Source organism: Buteo buteo, chromosome 21 (genome assembly GCF_964188355.1).
Source record: "Buteo buteo chromosome 21, bButBut1.hap1.1, whole genome shotgun sequence".
In the NCBI taxonomy this organism is placed as follows: Eukaryota; Metazoa; Chordata; class Aves; order Accipitriformes; family Accipitridae; genus Buteo; species Buteo buteo.
This window is the reverse complement of record NC_134191.1, coordinates 10,633,760-10,652,798: the sequence shown is the minus strand read 5'-3', so window position 1 is coordinate 10,652,798 and position 19,039 is coordinate 10,633,760. Positions and strand designations below refer to the sequence as shown.

General features: G+C 36.0%; 1 protein-coding gene across 2 annotated transcripts in view; it reads right to left on the bottom strand.

Annotated features, from left to right (window-relative positions):
- CFAP20DC (CFAP20 domain containing) overlaps window positions 1-19,039 on the bottom strand; it is an 82,648-nt gene that overhangs the window by 11,946 nt on the left and 51,663 nt on the right. Inside the window, exons 13-15 of one of the 2 annotated variants that reach the window (XM_075052900.1) lie at window positions 14,770-14,920; window positions 13,689-13,690; window positions 8,252-8,313 (exon numbers count right to left, since the gene is read on the bottom strand). In XM_075052900.1, coding sequence (XP_074909001.1) covers window positions 8,252-8,313; window positions 13,689-13,690; window positions 14,770-14,920 — 215 coding nt within the window. Of the gene's footprint in view, window positions 1-8,251; window positions 8,314-13,688; window positions 13,691-14,716; window positions 14,921-19,039 lie in introns of both variants that reach the window. The other variant, XM_075052899.1, reaches the window with a different exon arrangement.

The window sequence follows — 19,039 nt, the reverse complement described above, 5'->3', positions numbered from 1 at the left end:
GTGTGTGGAAGACTTGAATCTGCTCTTAAAGTCTTAAATCTGTAAATTAACTGGCTTATGGGTGCTAGATTGGATTCAAGGATAACAAAGGAGATGTGAAGTCTACTTATTAAACTAGGTATTTAGATAGCGTAAGGTGCTATTACAAGTGCGTACAGTATAATTGTGCTGAATGGTATTAGCTGAAAATTTGACCTGTTAATGCTATCCTGTTTTTCTTTCATTATCAAAGGTCAAATGATAAATTTGTGCAGGTTATTAAAAACATATAGTTTTGTACATCAGTCTAAAAATATGAATTACCTGAATTTGGAGGCTTAACAGCTTAGTGATTAATATATTATGCTATTTGGTCAATGTTTTATAGTTAAATACATGAAATTCTATCATAGCTTCTGTTAAATGACAGTAACATTGGAAATTACTTAAAGACTAAACCTCTAGTTCATCACCATGCTAGGTTGCTGGCTAGATTATATTCCTGATATTTACTAGTGATATAAATGACACTAGTAGAGAAAGCCAGTGTTTTGTCACCTACCTAATTTAAGTAAAATCCTAGCCCTTTCTTTGCTATTTTTGATTCATTTATCAGAAGATCAGCTGTATAAATTGGAAGTAATTAATTTGCAAAGGTGTGTTAAAATTCCTTCATGTTATTATAATCTTAAGCAAGTAAATTCTAATAACTACATCAGATACTCATTGATCAGTGAATCAAATGGATTTCCACATTTTGTGAAGTGTCCATTAGGTAGGGGTGCTTCCTTTTTTATGTATTTTTAACAATTAAATAAACCATTCATTTAAAAAACCTATATTTTAATATTCCACCAGTTCAGGAAACACCTGAATCTAGTACATAATGAGTCTTGCTGCAGTTAAAGTAATTCCTTTTCCCCCACAGTCAGCCACCAACAGCATCTCACTGTTCTATGCATTTTGGATGTAGGCTGCATCCCATTAATTTTTAATGGATGACACGGAGCCAGTGGGCTTTTAAAAATCAATGGAGAGACATGACTCAACAGAGCACTAACTTTAGTATTATCAAACTTGTTAAAAGTGATGCTGTTGAATATTCCTAGTCTGTAAAAACTACCTTTCTTTTTCAGAAAAGTAAAAAAAAAAAAGTATGCAAGAAAACTATGACCTTTTAGTATATTCATGCAATGAATGGTACAACATGAAGTCGGAAACTTGATCATCAACACAAAGTGAGAAGTATGCAACCTCAGTTTAATTCTTCAAAACCATCAAGTTTTGTCAATGTAAAATATAAAAAAATGTAAATATAAAAATATAAAAAATGTAAATATAGAAAATATAAAAAAGATAAAAAAGATAAAAAATGTAAAATAACATAAAGGAATCAAAATCAACACTCCTGCAGAAATGACACTGGAATAGCAGGGAAGGGAGAGGTGGACATTTGTGCCCTTGGAAACCCAGACAGTTTTGCTCTGTAAGAAAATGTTGTATGCGTATGGGATGTCAGTCAAGGAGCCTGATTTGCTTGTATTTAAATAAGCTTCCAGTTCAGAAGGAGAATGGAGGAATAAATATGTATTTTCATAGATGGGGGGCTGGTTAGTGGTAGGAAGTTTTTTCTCTCCAGAAAAGGGAAAAATACAACTGGTACAAACCTATTTGGAAGCTTGCCTACCCTGTGAACTACCCTAAAATCCCAAGGCTCTAGGAGTTGTCAGAAGTTGGACTCAGACCTTAGATGCTGGCTTGTGGCTGGACTGAAGTGTCTTGTCATCCACAAACACTGGAGATCCCCTGGAAGAAGACACACAGGCGAAGGGCCATAGCAACAGTTCAACTGGGTGCTGAAGGAGACATTGCAACATGCTGTGAACAAGGAATCCCAGACTTGTTACAAGATAACGCCTATCTCTTCCTTTCAATCTCAGAGATCTTAGAGGTATGTAAAATCTTTTACGGCCTAACCTCCATCTCTACATATAAGTATGGACAGAAAACTCTGTATGCATGGCCCAGGAATATTCAGAAAAAGGGTGGAACCAATAAAAAAATCTTCTCGGTAAGTCCTGAAGCTACAAAAACAAAACAAAACAAAAAAGATAAACCACCTTGTATTAACATAGATGCAACAGCATGTTTGAAAGCATTTGCCATGTTTTATATTCAAACCCTTAGTGTATACGTTGCCACGTTTTCATGTTCTCAGATTCCCATACAAGGGAAAGCCATTTTTGGATTATTTTAACAAGCTTTTACATGTTAGCCACTTGGTTCTCAACAACCCTTTTGCAGCTAAGCTTTTTACCATCATGATTAAAAAGTTTAACCTTTTCAATTAGATGTTTCCTGTGCCATTTGCTTCTTTTGTCATGTTCTTTTTCATGCATATTATAGCCTGACAAATGCAGCAGAATTTCGCTAATTCAGATTAACGACTGGGAGACCTATTGCAAATTGCTCTATTTTGTGGATGAGTAAAGTAAGTGCACAAGTACAATGAAAAACGAAAGTACATTTTGTGATACATTGTTCTTGTTCACTTATTTTGACAACTGTTGTGTAATTTTATAAAACTTCATAATGTAATATTGTCTGTTTTGCATAAGTAATGGGGTTGAATGGCTTTGATCTTGTAATGAATCATAAAAATAAATATGCTTCTTTGTTTGCAAAACTCAATCTTTAAGTGTGCTTAAGTTATTCTGCTATTTAAACCTTTGCTTGGAAATATGGGAGACAAAGACCTTTTGTGTCTGAATTTCACAGCATGCATGTTGGAGAAGTTCTGCTGTACAGCAAATAAATGTTACAGCTACAATCCTTTTACTGCACCATTTTGTAGGTGAGTTTAATCTTACTGAATCTCTCAGTGATACAACACCACATGTATCAGCTATTGGAATGTTTAGTTTTCATCTGGGACGAATGAGAGTACTTAAATGGTAGTCTCAAAGCTGAACATACTTTTAATACTTGAGAGTTTGCAGTGGATGTGTTTTTGTGCTGGAATCACTGATATATTATGCAAATTTCAGGTGCCATGATAATGGCAACATTTATGGCAACAACAGGTTCTAAAAAAAGACTCCTCTAGCAGAAACTTTTAAAGAAAGTGCAAGAAATAATTTACTTCCTAAAATCAAGAGTGGTCAGAGTTATGCATAGAAAAAGGTGTTCATTATATTTAACTAATAAACCAGAATTCTACCAATAATTAAGTTTGAAAATAAGTTAAAAATGTATTTAAAGGAATGTGTTTATCCATTTCATGATTCATTATCTGAACTACTGTGCATGCATATCATTACAAAAATAAGAAAATGACATTGATAAAGTAGTAATTAAGGATATGGGTTCTTTTTTTTCCTCTTAGGGTAAAACCTACAACTTCTTCTGAAAAGTTTATAGTTATTGTCCTCCTCAAACACATTAATCTCTCCACATCAATGAAACATTTCTTTTGTGATGATAAATCTCAAATCTATAACATTTATCATAATTGGAGAGATAGCTTTACCAAAAAAGGGAAGAAAACGTTATTAAGCTTTTTGGGGGTCAGTTTTGGGTTTTGTTTTTTTTTTTTGGAGGGGAGAGAGGGTGGTTTGTTTTTTGGGTTTTGGGGGTTTTTTTTTTGATTGTAGAGGAAAGAAGAATGATGACATCCTGATCAGGCTAATGTAACACATGTAGGTTACAATGACAAGACAGCTTGCTTTAGTCAGCCCATACCAAGCCCATGTGAAGTGAGGTCAGTGACTATTAATCATTTGTCAAAGACTGTGGGCCCTTATCAGCCAATTACAGATACAAGGAACTTTATATTACATCCACAAGTGGCAAAGCTACAAAGGACTTAAACCACAGTACAGTGGTGACACCTTTTATAGATAAAACATAAATCTAGACAACTGGCCTGAATTGCATCATACTTCGATTTAGCAATTTTAGTAAACACTTTGCAATATCATTGGTTTTTCCTTAAAATTTTAGGGACCTTGTATGCTCCTTAGTTTTAAAAGGTTTCTTTTTTATTCACAACAAACCCACGGACGGAATCTAATTGAAACACAAAATATCCCATTGAAGAATCAACTGACTTGCATGTACAGAGCAGATGAATCTAGCTTATTTTACAAGTTAGCTACTGGACTGGCTTGAGGATGGTCCTGAATCCTACCACTTCAGAGCAACTGTAACACTCATTTTTCACAGCAAAACCTATGGAGATAATAACCTCCATGGATGCAGGTCAGAGGGTCATGGAGAAGAACAAGACACTGGAAAGGGTAGATGAGAGCCTGACAAAATGATATCTCATCGCTTCTTCAGAATCTTGGTGAAATTTGGGGGCTGACAGTCTACATCATCAGCTACAGATGGACTCTCAGGATCAGCAAGGAGGTTTAAGACTCCTCTCCTGTCCCCACATTGGGTCATCATCATCCATCAGGTGGGGCAAACTCCAACACATAGGAATGAATGGGTAGGCTACACCATATACTGACGCATACACACACTTTCACATACCAGCCTGGCAAGCGTGAGCTTCCAGCAGCAGAGACAGAGGTGGAGCTAACAAGGGAGTAGAGTTCTATTTATTCCTGCTAATTCTGTGCAGGTAACCCTGACCAAGCCCACAGCAGACGCACAGACAATACTTGAAAAGATAATTTTCATTGACTGATATACTAATTAACTCCTGCAGGTTCCAACCAGCCTTGGAAAAGCTGTCAGCCCCACATATATAGAATTGTTTGGGAAGGTTGTTGAATTTAGAGCTGTTAACATATGAAACCTGCCAGCCACTAATAGGGACAACAAATTACACTTCAGTTTAACAATTATTTTCATTTGTGAATAAAAAACAGCTTGATCACTCATATTTTAGTTTGAGACCACTGATCAATAGACTTTCTCATAAAATGATGCCTGTGTTTTATGTGCAGATCTTATGTTCTTGGCTATAGTCCAAATCAAGCAGACATTTACTATCACCCAATACCTGTGCCCACAATTCACTATGAGAATACATTTTTTTTAACATGTAGAGTTAAATGTCTGGGTAAAACCTAACTGAAAATTTGGCTGTGCACATTTTATATAAAATTACTTAAGTAAAATATACTTCTTGTGAAAGGATACCCAGTGAAATGCTTAAGTATTTGTGTCCTACTTTAGTGCGGTTTCTGGGGAACAGCTGTTGGAACTTCAGAGGAAGAAATTTTATTTGGTAGCTTGGGAACAGTTGAGTAGGATGTCAAGAGAGGATCTAGGGAGGCAATGCTTATAACGATAGGTCTCAACTTACAAAAAACCCCTCTCAAAGACAGAAAAATCAGCTTTTATCAGAAATAAATTTTCTCAAGAGCATCTGTAGAAGTTCAGAAAATCTATTTATAAAATTAGGCTCAAGTGATCTTTTTCAGAGAGCAGCTCTACATTTTGCAGTTCAGTGTAGCTTAAATTCCTCTAGAATATTTACTTACTTTCAGCATTTCCTTTAATGAAACTTCCAAACCTTCTATGTCACACAAATATTTTGGAGGACAAATGCTTACTAAGTAGATGCCAGGTACATAGCAATTTCCAGTCCCTGTACTGGAAGAAGATAGTTACAGCTTCCTATTTGGAGAGAAGAGAGCAATTCTGAAGTTCAGCTAGGGCCATACAGTACATCAGTCAGGGGGAAGTGCATAGCTAAGGCTTGAAACACTGAACATCATCTTGCTCATCTGGCTCTGTAACCTCTGCAGTCAGCCTGTCTCCTTTCATTAACTGGTTCTACACCTTGCAAAGCAGCATGATGTGGAGGTGATTTGTATTGCAGTAGCAATATTCTTGGCAGACTTATGACCTTTACCCAGTGGAACCAATGGAAAATAAGTCTCACTGGCTCTTTTTATTGACTGCATTTCCATTATCTTCACAGGTACTTTCTTTCCTGGCTTGTTCTTTTATCTTATTATGGACAGAAGCTACATTTACTGGACAATAGCTTCCACATTGCTCTCTTTTCATTTCCCAGAAAATATCACTACTATCACTTTTCTCAAGTTACTTGAGACCTGTCAAATTCTTTATCACTCTTTACAACAAACTATTTGTTGTTTCAGTAAGTGCATCACATAACTGTCTCCATGCCATGGCATTTATACCCGCTCATCTACATAGGATATATCAATTTTTCAAATATTCTGTGTGTTCCCCTACATAGCTACAGTAGGCTTACAAAGACTTAAGACATTTTCTAGTTGCTCACACATTACTTGTTAAAATTGGCTTTAAAAACTGTTTAGGAACTAAGTTACAGAATTACCATTAATTATATCTCCCTCTCATTTAGGTACACACCCTCTGTGAAAAACATTAGAGAGTTTCCATTATAAATGAAAGGTAATGTGAATAATGGTATTCAAGTCACATCATCTCCAGTTTTTATATCATGATGCAAACTGACCTCATAATTTTGTCATCTTCTGTATCTACAGCCTAATAATGCTTTTCTGGCAGTTCACAAGGGCTACTGAATTTATGAGGCACTTGCAAGTCAGGTATTTTACAAATACTTTGCCTGCATTTCTCGAAAATGATTTCTAGAGAAATTTAAGTCTACTGTGTGTACTGGATTAAAATAGCATAAGAACTAAGTCATAATTTATACTATTTTATTTTAAATTTTATTATATGGAAATACAACTTTTCATTGTTGATCATATTAACTTGATATGATGAAATGCTTTATTTTTACAGATAATGGTGTTTATTCTGTTTTTCAGTATATAAAATGTACCGAGTACCAAATTGCTTTAGCACATGCACAAAAATAACTTAATAAAACCTGACTCAACCAATGTATGGGCAAAAAGAAGACAAACAATGTAGCTTGCACTAAAATATAGGCAATTCTAATGCCATCGGAATTATGAAAGCAATTCTGGAATAAAGGAGTCCAAAGTGTCAGTCACAAGGTACCTGATATCTTACTCTGTGGACTATTGTCAAGTGTCTCCGTCCACTTCATCCATTGTAACAATCCATAAGGATAGAGATAGTTCCTTTGATAAGTAGCACCTAAGGCAGTGAGGTTTTCTAGACCAATATAAGGGAACAGGAATCCAGGACTGCACTTTAACTCCAGTAATATATAGTGTACACTAGGAAACGTATGGCTCCATGTTGCAATAACTGATGCATCTGGGTGAACTTGCACAGCAAGTTTCATAGTGTTCACTTCATAAAATCTAACAAGAAGATTTTAAATCCATAAAAATGTGGATGGCAAGTGAGACAAGTGACTGAAAACATCTGTGTGATTATCAGGAGAAATGCATATTATCCTGCACAACTGACTGGCAGTGTGCTATCATAAAACATTTCAGACTGTTGATAAAAGATAAGGAAGTTGTATCTGAAATGTCCTCTCCCCCTATCCTTCCCAACACATGTGCATTGTCCAGTTAAAACTTGGACAAGCAAAATCCACACTGACACCAAGTGAAAGTGAAATAGGACTGCTTTTTCAAATAAGTACACCTCTTGTTCAGGCTGTTAAAAAATTGACAAAGTGATGTTAGGGTTTCACAGGTACAAGGCAGTTCTGAAACTGGACAATTAATTTTGATTGTCTCAGTTTGATTATTTCTCTCTAGCCACCCTCTCCCCTTGTTTTCATCTCACCTTATATTAAAGTCACAGGGATTTTGTTGCTGATTCCAAACAAAACACATCAAGCAAAATCCTTGACAACCAAAATATGTTGTAGACAGGATCCCTTTGAACTATCCCACAGTGTTGTAACACCCTCTCCTGACTAGGCTATCTATTGAAAAAACCTGTCTAAATAAGTAACGTTAAAATCTTTCGTAACAAATAGATTCCCTGTCACCTACAGTCACATACAGAATTCTAGTTCTAAGCTTTCAAGGCAGAGAGGGAGAGAGGGAGAAAGAAATAGGTGAGAGGGTATGTATGTCATATGAGGAAGATTTGCTGAATCACGCATCAAAGCAGATGTAGGAGCAAGGCCTATGTTAGGTACTTTAAATACACAGTGGTACATCCAAAACATGCAGAATTCAGTTCAGTGTTCCAGGGCAATGCAGACATAGTGCAGACAATGACTAAAACAAGTAATAGTAAAGCCCTCTGAGAGCAGGTTGCAATTGAAAACAGATTTAAGATTAAATCAAAGAATGTCACATTTAATATTCAGAACACTCTAACTGAATCCTTACTGCCTGGGCTATAAATGGAATCTTACCGTGGGTTGGAATGAGAAAGTGGGCTCATTTCTTTCTGATAGTGATGCTCCTGACTGATGGGCTACGGAAAACAAAAAATAATAGTGAGAAAATAAATTTGCAAATATTCTTTCAGAATGTTCAGAAGTGTGTAAGAGATCTTTTATGAGCATACACATTTGCAGCTTCTGATATTAGAACTTTACAGTCTTTTTTCTTACCTGTGAAATTTAAATGGATATTCAGATCCTAACTGTGCAAAAGTACAACTTAACAGATGATTCTGGTCTGGGTGGAAATACATATGAATTAAAGAGTCAGCCACATGGTCATCTCTCTACTGCCTGTGAGAGTGTTAGGACAGAGTCAGGACACTTCAGAGAAGGAAGGGTAGCAAAGTCTTGTCTGATAGAAAAGTCTGGACTGTACGTGTACAGGAAGCAAGGTGCGGGAACTCTTTAGTAGGACCTGTGCAGAAACAACCACTCTTAGGACTAGACAACACTGAGCCAGAGCTAATAGGGCTGGCAGGCATGGTTCCTCTCTCCTCAGAAGAACCATTAACAGTAATCTTAGCAGTCCTAAACAAAGTTTGCTGAAGCACATATGATTCTCTATGGCACTGCCAATTTGAAACCTGGATTAAGCCGTTCATGAATATCTAATGGTGGACTGTATGAATATTCATACAAAAGATGATCATTTTCCACAGCCTTCAAATCTTACCTACCCATTGTAAGAATGTACCCAAAAGGTTTCAAACTACATTTCGTTTATGGCATTAAAATCAGTTATTTCCAAGAAAGATCAATATTTGTAAACTGGTATAAAAATTCAAGAATTCTAAAATTCAGAAATACATTTTCTCTCAGTATATATGTAGTGCTTCCAGAAGAGCTCCCCCTGCCATTACCACGCACCACAAAAGCAGTTCTAAACAAATCACAGAAGCAAATGCAATAGAAGTGAAAATACAAGCATTCATTAAAAATACTTGTACAATTTAGTACATGAAATGCTAAAAATAAATGCTAAGCATTATGAAAGCGATTGCTTTTTTTACAGAAATCAATACAAAAATGAGTATGTTCTCATGGTTTCAGGAAGTAGGGAAGGATGTTGTAAAATATATGTTCAGGATGAATGACATCCTAATTACTGCCAAATATGAGTCACTGCCTGGTGGTGGATAGTACAATTCCCAAATGATGGCTAGTGGAAGACTGAGGATGAGACAGAAAGTGAATTAGTCAGTCTATGAACCAGAATATCTGTCTAAATAATTTTTAGTCTCATTTCATAGTAAGAATAGTCTGCCTCAGTTTTGCAATTTGACTTGATGTGAACAGATCCCTCCAGGGGTTGTCAAACTGAGCTCTTGGAATAATTCTGGGTTTAAATATCACTCCTCTTGTCCGTCAGACTTCAGTTCTGCCAGACCATTTTTGTGTTAAGTGGTTTTCTTTTCTGAAACATCACAAATGAGGCCAGAAAACCTTCCACAATTTAGGTATGTATCTGGAAGTACTCTTTCAAATATTTTGCAGATCAAGGCTTATGTGACTGAATTTATATTTAGGAAGTTGCTTGGGGAAAAAGTAATCTTTCTTCTCTGTGAGTACTCCTTACTCGAAAGACAGGTCTTAGTGGTGAGCATGTTTTGGAGTCTGCTAATAGAGCATTATACTGCTACAAGCTTCTAGGCTATATCAATGAGCAATCCAGGAGAATCTTCCTTCTCCTTTGCATTTCTGACTGAGAATCAGAGACCATATGCAATAAGATATCCTGAAAGCTCTTATATATGATCTGTCTCCAGAATGTCTGTGTTATATAGGAAGTGGTGTCTGAAGTGTGGTAACAGCTATCCAAGAAGCTGAATGGGCCAATTCCCTGACAGGGCAGGAAGGTCTTACGGGATCCCTAGAATAAAGCAAGGCATTTAAGCAGAAATATTTTGTAACCTTTGCAAATTTTCTTGGATAATGTGCGTATGTGTGGGTATAAACTTCACATTATACTCTGCAATATATACAACTGTGTCTTTCATATTGTTGCAAAGCTAATATGGAATTTCATAGACCTTAAGGTTTAAGAAATCATTCAGGTAAGACACGGTCAAATGAAGTCTTTCAAAATACTTAGTTCTGCATACACATATTATTCATTTGGAACTGTGCCCCACACACATTTTACAAGGGTTTACAATTCTCCTTCGAAGTAAATCCATTTTAAAATAGAAGTCTTTCATATTTATAACTGATAGCTATGCTGGGTAATGTATAATATTCAAAGCTATTTTATTCCTTTTTGGCTGTCATAGTTTACAGCAGCTGCTAAACAACTTACATTTCAACGATTTCTACTGACAGCATATATTCAGTCCTTGGTAAACTATCATAGGATATAAAAATACAGTTTTAGTATATCTGTTCTATAGTGGTTTAAGGACATCTGTTCTAACTGCAACTTAGTAATATGATTGATCTATGTGCCTTTACATTCAGAAGGGTTTCTTAGATTCATTACAGTCAGTAACATGAAAATTTTCAATGAATCTGGAAATCAGACTAACAATGGCAAGTAATGAAAAAAATAAAGTCACTGAAAATGTGTTTTATATATAAAATATTACATTGATACATAAGTTCACTATCTAACATAATTCTATCCTGCCCTGCCTTGCAAAACATCATAGGTATTTCAAAATGAAAGATACACAAAAAGCTGCCTTCTGGTGGTGCTGTTGCCATAGTTTCCACTAAAGGACAAAAATGTATAAAATGAACAAAAATTTGGAATAAAAATACTCCTTACTTATCTTTGAAGAACATAAGAGAAAGCAATAGATACTAGCAATTTAAATAATCAGAAAGATACAACGTGGAAACACATGTAAGCATGAAAGTTTAATCATGACAAGAATTTCAAGCTGTTCTTAATTTCTCAAACTACAATGTGAGGATTATTTCTATTTCTTTTCTATATAGTGCACTGCTAAAATAATTTGCCTATGCAACTGGAAGATGGCTACAGATACATATGAACTTTTCTGCAGTTTGTACATCTGATTTTGGAAAGATTGATCATTTGCAAATTGTCTTGACTCAACTCAAATGATGGTAGTACTAAAGATCAGTGATATAAAACCAAATTTGCTCTTATTCTACAAATATTTCTAACATAATATATGTAAGGAATAGATATACATACAAGGAACACTTCTTGATAAAAACTGGATGCTGAAGAAACAATGACGTTACTCAGGCTGGGGGATGAAGGCATTGAGAGCAGCCCTGCGGAGAAGGACTTGGGGGTACTGGTGGATGAAAAGCTGGACGTGAGGTGGTAATGTGCACTCACAGCCCAGAAAGCCAACCGTATCCTGGGCTGCATCGAAAGAAGCGTGGCCAGCAGGTCGAGGGAGGTGATTCTGCCCCTCTGCTCCGCTCTGGCCCTACCTGGAGTACTGCGTCCAGCTCTGGAGTCCTCAGCACAGGGAAGACATGGACCTGTTGGATCGGGTCCAGAGGAGAGCCACAAAAATGATCAGAGGGATGGAGCACCTCTCATATGAAAAAAGGCTGAGACAGTTGGGGTTGTTCAGCCTGGAGAAAAGGTGGCTGCCGGGAGACCTCACTGCAGCCTTTCAGTACGTTAAGGGGGCCTATAAGAAAGATGGGGACAAACTTTTTAGCAGAGTCTGTTGCGATAGGACAAGGGGTAATGGTTTTAAACTAAAAGAGGGCAGATTTAGACTAGATATAAGGAAGAAAACTTTTTTACAATGAGGGTGGTGAAACACTGCAACAGGTTGCCCAGAGACGTGGTAGATGCTCCATCCCTGGACACATTCAAGGTCAGGTTGGACGGGACTCTGAGCAACCTGATCTACTTGAAGATGTCCCTGCTCACTGTAGGGGGGGGTGGACTAGATGACCTTTAAAGGTCCCTTCCAACCCAAATTATTCTATGATTCTATGATTTTAGGTCTTACAGCAAGACCATGCATGGCAGAAGACTGAAACCCAGGAGGAGCAACCTTTGAAACTGTTCTAATCACTCCAACTAGGCTTTATTTTGATCTCTCAGTTATGTAGACTACCTATGCATGCAGTAACACATTTACTGCACATGTGAATGCTATGTGCGGGGATTCACTGGAAACATCTGTATGAAATTATCTGACAGACTTATAGATTTGAACGCAAGAGGGAAGAATGAGATCAACTCAGGATATGTATATCAGAGGCTATTAAACCATAGATCACCAACAAAAACCACTGAACGACATCATATATAGAACTGAATGAATCATGAAGTAGGTCCCTCTGAATATACTCTACTCACAGATAATTCCCTGCTGACTGCTTTTGATATTTGTCAGTTGCCCAGTTCTAAATTCATTCAAGGTGTGCTTTATCAATATTGTATGCTGCTCATTTTTAAACAATTATGTACAATGGTCTTAGCATGTTGCATCTAAACAGTTTCCTTATCAACTGTAACTTTAGCAATAAAATTAGATTTTTTTGAACAGGACATATTTTCTGTAAAACAATCTTGACTATCATTAACCATATTACGACCCTTTAAAGCTCTTAACTGAATCCCACACCAGATTTTTCATTATTTTGACAATGAGATTGGACTAACTGGCCTTAACACAACTTAACTTAACATAACTTAACATAAACAATACTGGCATCACTACTCTCAAAGTCTTCTGAAATGCATATCAAAATATACTAATATTTAACACCAGCACACTAAAAATGCCCCCAACTACTCTTTTAAAAGCTTCTGTGCTAAAACAACTTGGGGTCATTAAATAATTACCTTCCCTAATAAATGTTGTTTATAACCTTCTTAGATACTAAAGGTCTAGAAAATGAATTATCACTCTCACATGAATACTCTGCATTTTTCCAAATATTGGAACACAATTACCTCAAGCAGTGTTAAACACAGAAGTCCACACTCCAGAAACTTATACCACATCTATGAATAGCTGGTGCCGTGGCAGCTATCTCAGAAAGGAAAATTTGAGGTGAATCAATAGATACTGTGGACTAACTGATATTGTACTGGTACAGAGAGTCCCTTTGCATAAAGGCAGAGGTATATGGGTAGGGAAGACCATGGAAGCTGAAGTCTTTGTTGTAGCAACGGACTAAGCAATTAGTCCTTATATGAGAAAGATTAGGTTTGCTTTCTAAATTAATGAGATGGCTATTCTCTTCGTTTGAGCTCCATTTATCCAGTCTTGCAGATTTACACCACGTTTGAGTCTATTTAGTGAGTATTGAGAAAATGCATTGGAGATATGATGAAATCAACTAAATGTGTAATGATGTATCTCAAATAGTTAAAACTAACTAACATTTCTTTGATATCCTGCAAAATATTACTCCGTAAACCAAGTTCTTATTCATACAATTACCCACTTATTGATACATCTCTTCTCATTTGAAACCTTCATTTACCAGCTTACCACAAAGTTCCAATGCTGTGTTGAGCATTCACTATGGAAGATTGGTACTACAGGTCTCTACTTGGGCCCTATAGATGCCTGAAGGTAATCTTCACCTAATATTTTAGAGGATTTACTCTACAATAGTTTATATTGGGGCAACACAGCAGTGTTTACTCTTCTAACATTGGATCTGCCTCTGAGAGTTGTGTTGTGTGCTTTACTTAAGCCACATTCATTGTTTATTATTGTTTCACCTATAATAAAATAAGAACTATGTTGCGGAGATATAAATGGAGTATGAGGTTATCTAGTTTTACAGCAGTTCCTACAAGTACCTTTATATAGTTGCTGAAATGTTATTCTGTGATTTCACACATTCAATACTCTTCCGTGGACTGTAACAAATACTCCTCTGCTTCTTATAACAGTACTCTGTCACACAGTGCAGCTGTGCGTGATTTTGTACCACTTTGTACCAGGACAAGTAATGATACAAGGTGTAAAAAAAAGAAGGATCACATACTAAGTGCTCAGAACTACTGCAGCTTTTTGCCGCTGTTCTCCTGCTTCAGTCCTTTAAACAGTTAGCTTTTCAGTAATGAGACTTTATCATTGTAAGAAGCAATTATTTTCCATTACTCACACTGTAATGCAGTTGCTGACTGGTATATCTGGGTTTCATTCATTTTGGAACTATTTTTAAGTTCTATATCACACACCTGCACATTGTCAGCCACTATTGTGACAAGCTGTACAGCCTACATGATTCTTCAGGATTCTAGAAAAGAATATATATAATAGATTTGCTCTTTGTCCATGGTGGTACTACAGAACCTGCTGGAAGTGTATGTGTTTTGGTTGCATGTGTTTTTACTTGATAAATTCTAAAAACGTTTGGTAATGATACCTTAAATTTCAAATCTACTCAAAGAAATGTTAATATTCAAGACCCCTGAGTCTCAGAATTGATAGAAACTATACAGAGAAAATACTGTGGGTTTAGACTTACTGGTGGGAAACCAGAGTTCCAGGTTGCTGTATCATCACTGCTTGTACTCATGCTAACGTTGCAGTTGTCTATCTGTGATGCGCTCAGCCCATGTGAGATCCCAGTATCCTGTAATTCTTCATTTTGTTGTCTCTTCATGCTAGCCAGCATCTGTAGTTCAGATGAACTCAGTCTATCTGACTGATAGTTTTTCCAGTCATACTCCTATGAAATAAAATGGGAAAGTCAACAATATAGACAACAATTCCAATCATGGAACAGAATACATGAGTGAAACAGATACCTTGGAGAAGCTCTTGTGGAATCTTCAAGAAGCTACAATACTAAAAGAGAAACAATGTTTACTAGAAAAGATTAGTTAACAGATTTCTGTTCAGCTATGAAGATCAAGCATATTTACACATAATTACAGGAAGGAAGAACACCACAAGCACTGTTATGGACTTCAGCTTGGATCCAGGGTGTTTGGTGAAGTTGCTGTTCCACTGCAATTAAAAACAGAAGATAAAAGCAGGTGTTCAGAAGCTCAAAAATCCAGCAGCTAAAATTAAGCATTAAATACAAATCTTGAAATAAACTCACTCACACAGTTATCATAGTATCATAAACACAATCAACATAACATTTAGTTATTTGTCGAGCACAGCATAAAATTTCTCTGGAAAGCTACATGTCAGCACTAAATTTTAAAAGTTATTTTGGTAACTTGCTAGTGTATACGTTTTAAAATAAACATCACTGTATTTTCATTTTTCTTTATACTCATTGGTTGAATTGTTAATGTAACTCTAATTGTTATAGCAAACTTGATCCACAGGCCAAAAGCTAAAAACATGTATTAACTATTTTGCAGTTCATACTTATGCCTCACACAAAACCTCATGATAAGGTTGTTTAAGTTCACCCAACCTGCTGTGGCATCACCTTTGTTTAAAGGACTCCTTTAAGAAAAACTTCCCCTTTTTTAAAGGCTCCACATACATTGCTGTTTCACAAAGGAACAGCTCTAATACTTGAGGCCTCTAGTTTTGGTTCTGAATGGAATTACAAAGTATTTCTGCTTGAAAAGTGAATCCAAGTGACCAGGACTTCAGAGGATTTAGATCACTGGAATATGGCCAGTGGGTTGCAAGACACTACGTAACAGTATCCCAAAGAGGGACAGTGCTTTGATTCTAGTGAAGAGAATGGGGCTTTTAGACCAGGAGTTTATCATATTCCTGGCAGAAGGGACAACCTCACAGTCTGTGAGGAGGTGGGGTAGGCACAGGGTGCTGTGTGGAGATACAGGGTAACTGAAGACCTCAAGAACACATGCAAGTCAGCAGTACTAGTGATATGAACATCGCCAGCTTTTCCTGCTATGAAATCCAGTGTGTAGTGTTTCAGCGTGTCTTCTGGGGGTATAAAAGTCACCTTACCACCAGAAGACACACTGAAATATTACATGCTGGAATTATTACTACAACCTCCTCTGCTTTCTTCCTATGTATACAAGACACATATCTAAGTCTTCTCTGTGAATTATAATCATAAACTGGTCACACCTGAGACACAGGAAAACTTGAACTGCAGCTTTATCTTAGTAAAAGAAATAGTACAGCAGTGTTCAATACCTTCAGGTTATGATACCACACAAACACAACGTTTGCTTTTAAAAACACTCATGAATATATGCAAGCAATTAATAAAATATTATATATGTTCAGTTATTCGGCTCCACAAAGGTATGATGTAAACAGCCCACAAAAGACGTTATACATTGGACATTGGTTTCCTTATTATTAGGAAATCATGCAAAGAGATATGTATATATCCTAGATTTTCATGTATATTTCTTAGTATTTCACATGCAAAGTGCTCACTTCCATGAGAAAGATTATATGACGACACTGCTGAAAAAGGAAGTTATTTTCAGTGACACACAGTACTTTCTCCTGTTTTAGGGAGTTCCATATACCTTAATAAAACTGTATTTTCTAGGAGTCAGAACAGCGTTATTATCTGTCTGATACCCTTTCCTGCCAGCTTTTTTTGTCCTTGGGATCAGAGCAAAGCCAGATAATGAAGGATACTACATTACTTATTTACCCTCCAGAAGTTTAACTGGGGATACGCTCATAGATTCATTCACAGTGCTGAACTCCAAGTATAGGATGTGCAATACAATGCACACTAGAAGGGAATTCTGGATCAATGACAGATGGAGAAACCCTTCTTTTTTAATAATACATGTAATGGCACCATGCAATGAACAGAACCTTGATTTCACCTCAAGCTCTAGAATATTTTATTGGCTAAAATAGTTTTAGAATAAAGATATGCAGCATATTTTTATTTACTCACAGGTGCCATAAAAGAAATCAACAGTTATTATCTCAATATTACATAAAATAACACTTCCCATTTTAATTCTAGTTAAGAAATTAAGTATCATTCAATAAGGTTGCTGCCTAACATTAAGTTTTTGGGAATAGCAACTCTGTCCTATATTTTTGACGTTTCATTCTGACTACCATGATATTAGATTTCACTTAAAGCCATCTATTGCAAATAACTGGACAAAAGGAAAATTAGCACTGAAATAACAAAGTAAACCACCTTTGATGGGAAATGTGCCTGCAAGCTGACAATCAGCAGGTAAATATATCACATAAAACAGGATTTATGACTGAAGGGCACTCACATGGAAATAGCTGCATATGCAAGTCTGCAAATCTTTGTGAAATAGACAATTCTAAAGCCTACTGCAAACATTTTTTATGTTTTACTATGTATCTCAAATTCTTAAGTCAAATGTCTTTGCAAAGATTTTTCCTGTGGAATCACCTCAAGCACTCAGAGGCTACTTTTTGGCACAGATAAATGTAGTCTGCCATTTTGTACAAGGTCTAAGATGATGACAGAAGCTGTTAGCACAGCTGCCACCCCTTTTTTAGCTCTGGCTTTTGAGCCCCAAGCTTCATCCTGAATAGTGTGATTATTACTACCATTTTTAATCCTAAAATAATGTGATGTTTTCTCTAGACCCTTACTGAATGTATGTTATTAGCTCAGTTACTATTAGTTATTTGTCCATTTCATACGAAGCTTGCTATGTTACATCTGGAAAGTCTGCTTTGCTCTGATGTATTAGTATTCTACCAGATCTACAGCTGCTATAAGTTTTATTGATCTTACTGAAGATGCTGATTTCCTGTTAATTTTCTATATTGAAGCTTTCTGCATTTATTTGATTACTGTAAGAGAAGCTTCAGCTTATCTTTCTTACCTCACGTAAGAAGCAATTGGCATGCAGTCATTAAAATGACAGCATGAACTAGTGCTATGCACAATAAAAACACTAAGCCTTGAAAGAACATTTTTCTCATTCTCTTTTTAATAAAGGCAAAACATTGCCCAAACCTGCTTGTCTTTTCCTTTACATCTATGAAGAAAGATGCATAGATTTTTTGAATTTTTACAAAACAATTCAAAACATTTGTCGTTCCGCCCCACCCCGCTTATTTCAAATGTCATTCTGTTTTCTTTTCTTGTAATGGTCTCACTCTCAAAATACTATACTCAGAAAGGAGAATAGATGTCATGACAATTTTCAGTGTTAATAAAGAGATTATAAAGGAGAAGTAGTTTGGACTATTTATTCTGTAGCTTCAGATGACTACTACAAAAAAGCCTCTTTATAAATTTTACATTGTCTTAGCCAATTTTCAAAGAGAGAATTTGAAAACTGAATTTGAAATTAAGCTCACTTTGTAATTTAGGAGAAACTTTTGATGTAAGAAGTAATTTTGAAATACTTGTAAATTTGTCTAAATATTTCATTTAGTAATTAAAAGCTTATCTTGTCTTTTTGCATATCCTCCTCTTATGAGAAAGTATTTTTATTAAGCTCTTAAAACTTTTGCTAGATTGACAAAACCTGTTGCTTAAAGGATCTTTTTCATATATAATGACATTTACATTCTTCTAGGTTCCAATGATTTATTCAGAATTGTTTGAATGTAGTTATACGTGCAGAAAACTTTAATTACCAGCTATCTACATGCTTGCAATATTACCCAGAGGGCTGTGCTTCTTTCTTAATTAAAAATATTTGAACTTAATAATAGAGGACTCTATTAAAACATGAATAAAACATTGCAAGCAACCAGGTCCTTAAAGCATATTAAGTAGTTAAGCAAATCGATTGCAGGAAGAGTTGGTTAAGCATTTTTTTTCTTTACCAGTCCTCCATATGAGCAGATTAGAAGACGCTACTTCTCTGTAAACTCTCCCTCTAATACCCTTTCATACAAAACTATCCTTTCATACATAATTCTT